This window comes from Chaetodon auriga, chromosome 9 (assembly GCF_051107435.1).
Source record: "Chaetodon auriga isolate fChaAug3 chromosome 9, fChaAug3.hap1, whole genome shotgun sequence".
NCBI classification, from domain to species: Eukaryota; Metazoa; Chordata; class Actinopteri; order Chaetodontiformes; family Chaetodontidae; genus Chaetodon; species Chaetodon auriga.
Genome location: NC_135082.1, coordinates 5,072,863 through 5,078,106, shown reverse-complemented (window position 1 = coordinate 5,078,106; position 5,244 = coordinate 5,072,863). Strand labels below are relative to the sequence as shown.

General features: G+C 46.5%; 1 protein-coding gene across 1 annotated transcript; it reads left to right on the top strand.

Annotated features, from left to right (window-relative positions):
• The first annotated feature begins 223 nt into the window (after positions 1-223).
• Positions 224-4,664, top strand: slitrk2 (SLIT and NTRK-like family, member 2). The gene has a single exon (XM_076739512.1). It carries the CDS (start codon positions 1,084-1,086, stop codon positions 3,751-3,753), a length of 2,670 nt encoding a protein of 889 aa, XP_076595627.1. The 5' UTR covers positions 224-1,083; the 3' UTR covers positions 3,754-4,664.
• Positions 4,665-5,244: the final 580 nt, after the last annotated feature.

Below are 5,244 nucleotides of genomic sequence, written 5' to 3'. Positions count from 1 at the left end.
GAAATGAGAAAGAGCTAAAACGGATACATTTGCAGGATAGTGGTCTCTTACTTTCAAGACTTTCTCTCTCACTCTGTGTGTGTGAGAGTGTGTGTGTTCATGTTGACTGTGTTGGTGACGTAACGGCCCCTTCTCTCTCTCTCTCTCTCTCTCTCTCTCTCTCTCAGTCACTCACACACACACACACTCACACACACACACACACACAGACGCACAAACGCAGTCAGGCAGCAGCAGCAGACGCTCAGTGCTGCTCTCAGTGTGCGAAGCGGAGGAGGACCGACGGCACAGGCTGTAGTTATGCCTCAGCTCCGAGAATTCATATCTCTCCTCGCTCTCTTTCTGTCACGCGCGCAGCTTTTTTCTCTTCTTTTCTCTCACCGTGGTCACTTTTACCTGCCTCCTTTCTTTTGGAGAAGTCGATAAGGAAAGCCGGCCGTGCGTCATGGTGCGTCTTTGCGCATTATTTCTGGATCTCTAAAAAGTGCTTTTATTTTGCCTGGACTAAAATGAAGTGCTTTTTCTGTCTGAAGGAGAAGAGACACATCGTTTCGCAGCCCGTGTCTCTCTCTAATTATTTGGCTGCAGCTGCTGGTGATCTGCGTGAAGCCACTGAATAAATCGGCGCTCTCTATAAGGAAAAAGGGTTGCAGTAAGCGGCTTTTTCTCCCCCCGCTTCCTCTCTGCTTCTGACAATGTGCCAAGTCCATCCACCACACAGGATCCCGTTGATTTGTGATGGTTGCGCTATTTGTCTTTTTCAGGATTGATTTTTTTGAGAGGGACTTTGGATTTTTTTTGGATTCAAAGTGAAGGTCAATGGAGAGATTTGCGCATCTCCCGTACATCACGGTCCCATTTTAACACCAAATAACGGTGGTGCGCCTATTTTCAGCCCGCCTGTGTGTTTGTGTGTGTGTGAGTGTGTGTTTGTGTGTGTGTGAGCGCTTCTACCTTTTTTTTTTTTTTTTTTTTCCTGTGAGAACTCATCCCCAGATTTTTTTCCTCCCCTTTCCATTCAAGGCTCACGCTGCAAAGTTAAATGCTGGATCTATTTTTCAGCGACCATTTCTGGCTGTAAAAATGCTGAGCGGCGTCCTCTTTCTGAGCGTCCTCACGGTCACCAGCCTGTCACCGTCCGAAACGGAGAGCCGCAAAACTTCAGCCTCCAAAGAAATCTGCAAGACCCGCTGCACCTGCGAGGAGCGGGAGAACATACTGAACATCAACTGTGAGAATAAAGGATTTACCACCGTCAGTCAGTTCCTGGCGCCTCCAAATAAAATCTCTCAGCTTTTTCTAAACGGAAACTTCCTGTCACGGCTCAGCGCCAATGAGTTTGTCAATTATGGCAATGTCACTTCACTGCATCTTGGGAATAATGGCTTGCAGGAGATCCGAACCGGCGCTTTTAACGGGCTGCGCTTCCTGAAGCGGCTCCACTTGAACAACAACAACCTGGAGGTGATTAAGGAGGACACCTTTGCAGGGCTGGAGAGTTTGGAGTATTTACAGGCAGACTATAATTATATCAGCGCCGTAGAGCCGGGCGCTTTCAGTAAGCTGAATAAGCTCAAAGTGTTGATCCTGAATGACAACCTGCTGTTGTCTTTACCTCCCAATATTTTCCGCTTTGTGCTCCTCACCCACTTGGATTTACGTGGCAACCGGCTCAAAATGCTACCATTTGCTGGGGTTTTAGAGCACATAGGCGGCATCATGGAAATCCAGCTGGAGGAGAACCCCTGGAATTGCACCTGTGATCTGATTCCCCTCAAATCCTGGTTGGACACTATTTCCGTCTTTGTGGGGGACATAGTGTGTGAGACGCCGTTCAGGCTGCACGGTAAAGACATCACTCAGCTCATAAAGCAGGATCTGTGCCCACGCAGGAATGCTGGTGAGCGTGCTCACCACCCCTCTGACTCTCACTTTCAAGGGGCCCTGCCCCCGACCTACCACCCTGGTGTGATCACCCCCACCCGTGCCCCAAAAGCTTCTCGTCCACCAAAAATGCGCTACAGGCCCACCCCTCGCATCTCAAAGGACAAACATGTCTTTGGGCCCATAATGGTTTACCAGACGCGCTCCCCTGTGCCCATGTTGTGTCCCAGTGTGTGCGTGTGCACGTCTCAAAACCCTGACAGTGGATTGAACATCAATTGCCAAGAACGGAAATTGCATAACATCAGTGAGCTGAACCCCAAGCCCTCCTACCCAAAGAAACTCCACCTGACCGGTAACTACTTACAAGTGATTTACAGAACTGATCTTACAGAGTACAGCTCACTGGAGCTGCTTCATTTAGGAAACAACAGGATAGCAGTGATTCAGGAAGGTGCATTTGAGAATCTAACGAACCTCAGACGGCTCTATCTGAACGGAAATTACATTGAATCGCTGTCTCAGTCTCTCTTCGTTGGCCTTCAGTCGCTCCAGTATCTGTATTTGGAATATAACATCATCAAAGACATTTTACCACAAACATTTAACGCTTTACATAACCTACAGCTGCTTTTCCTCAACAACAACCTGCTAAGATCGCTGCCCGACAATGTTTTTGGTGGCACAATGCTGACAAGACTCAACCTGCGGAATAATCATTTCTCCTACCTTCCGGTTCGAGGGGTCCTTGACCAGCTCTCAGCATTTATCCAGATTGACCTCCAGGAGAACCCCTGGGACTGCACCTGTGACATTGTGGCACTCAAGAATTGGATGGAGCTGTCCAGTACCAGTGTAGTCGTTAACGAAATCACTTGCGATTCGCCATCTAAACACGCAGGTCGCCTTCTGCGCTCGCTTCGCAATGAGGCCATCTGTCCTGAGCCCAGCGAGGTGCCTCCCCCACAAAATGCCCCCCCTACGAAAGCCCCTACATTAATGAGCCCCAGCACTGAGGCTATCACCCCCTCCTCATCTTCTTCTTTCAGCTCAGTTAGCCCCACTGAATCTCGAATCGACACTCCTGAGTTACACCCTGAGGTCCCACTTTCAGTCCTGATTCTTGGCCTTCTTGTTGTTTTCATCCTCTCAGTCTGCTTTGGTGCAGGCCTCTTTGTATTTGTTCTGAAGCGGCGCAAAGGAGTGGAACACGTCCCCACAGGCGCCAACAACTTAGATCTCAACTCTTTCCAAGTGCAATATGGTTCCTACACTCCCGAACCCACCCAAGACAAAACATCTGAAAGTCACGTTTATAACTACATCCCCCCACCTGTGGGCTCCATGTGCCAAAACCCTATTTACATGCAGAAGGATGGCGAACAGGTGGCGTATTACCGCAACCTGAAGGAGCTCAGCTTTGGGCCCCTGGATGCAAAGAAGGATGATGTCCTCACCCGCAGCCCAGGGGCCTACACCATCAGCACAATGGATTTTATGGATAAATCTCCAACATCATGCGGATTGACCACCCCAGAGCCTCCTGAGATGTTGTATCAAAACTTAGGGGAGAGGCCCAACAAAGAGCTTCCCACAGCTGCAGGCGTCCCCCCTTTCCATTACAACTTTTGCACTTTACCTAAGAGACCTTGTATCGTGCCCCCTTACGAGGCTGCTACAGCCCGGCGGCATGTCACCAACCAGGACAGGTTGAACAAAACTGTGCTGTACGGGACCCCCAGGAAATACTACGGGGCCGAACACCCTTCCAAAAACAATGAGCACCCACTTCTGCTCCCTGGGAAGCTAAAAACAGAACCAGACTACCTGGAGGTTCTGGAGAAACAGACTGCGATGAGCCAACTGTAAGATAGCGACAAGGCCCCCCCCCCCCCCCCCCCCCCCAGGTTCTGTGCAGCATTCATAATAATCACGCAGTTACTGTAATAATAGCCCTCTCTATATATCTATCTTATCTATCTGTGTTCAATCCTACATGATTGACTGGAAGCGAACCGAAGCCTTTTCTGATCTTTTTTCTCTCTTCCTTTTCTTCTCGTTTTTTTTTTCTTTTCAAGATGTATAAAAGGAGTATAAGAAGTATATTATTATGCAGTTCTATTTTTTTTTCTCCTGGAAGTTCTAAATTATTTCTGCTTTCTTGAAAAATGAAATTCCAAAAGACTTTGATGACGGCAGGTATATAATGGGCAGGACTGTGTACAAATATGGCTTTGTGCTTTTCATAAAACTGTATTTTATTTTCCCTGTGAAAAACAGAAAAAGTATTGAATAATTATTCTTTGTAGAAGAGGAAATGCTACATATTGACATTCCTGTACATATTTAGCATACACAGATAAATGGTGAGTGTTAAACCATAAAAGAAAACCTTTCCAAAATCCAACAAGCGGCAAAATCTTACTATACTTAATCCAGAAAGTGCCTTTGCACTCAACTATTTTATCAACAATGCTCTCTGCAAAATGGAAATGTTCCTTTTTTTGAAAGTGCTGTATTTTAAAGAATCAAATCTTTATGTAAAATAGAAGACTTATTTGTCTGTTTAAAAAGAAAAAAAGGAAAAAAAAAAAAAAACTGAACTTGAGAATGGGTGTGAAAGGATATGTGAGTTCTTGACAGGGAGAATCATGTTATTTTGCTTTCAATATGAAGTGTCTTTGGAGATGTACAACTTATAGAGAATATTGTATGCTATAGGGGAGCAATACAGCGCGGCGAAATTGCGCCATTAAACTTTCACTGAAGCACTTTGTCAAGACCTGAGCTTGAGGTAAATTTTGTTTAGACTGTGCATAATTATTTTTGGATGCTGCGGTGTGCTGTGGACTGCTCTAAAGCGTGTGTGTAATGTGTGTGTGTGTGTTTGAGTCTGTGTGGTGAGAGCCAAAGAAAATGAAAACAGCTTGCCTGCAGCTCCTCCTCTCTCTCTCTCTCTCTCTCTCTCTCTCTCTCTCTCTCTCTCTCTCGCTCTCTCTCGCTCTCTCTCTCTCTCCCTCTCTCTCCTCTGAGATGTGACAGGTCCTCTAACGATGGACGAGCTGGGTAGCCATAGCTTCCTTCTGTCTTCGACCTGACACGGCATTTCAAGGTTTTCTCCAAATTCCCACCCCTCCATCTGAAATCCCTGCTCCATCCATCTGATGGTGCATGGACAGCACTAATGTTTAATGCAGAGGGTCGATAGTTTCTTCAGCAGGGACAAGGCTGTGCTTGTAGAGTCATTGTTTCTCTAAAAAATACTGTTTGGCCTCGAGAGAGATATGTACATTGAAAAATGTGGCATTTTTAACAACTGCTGCTTCCTCAGCATTGTAATCTTACAGGAGAGAAGAATTG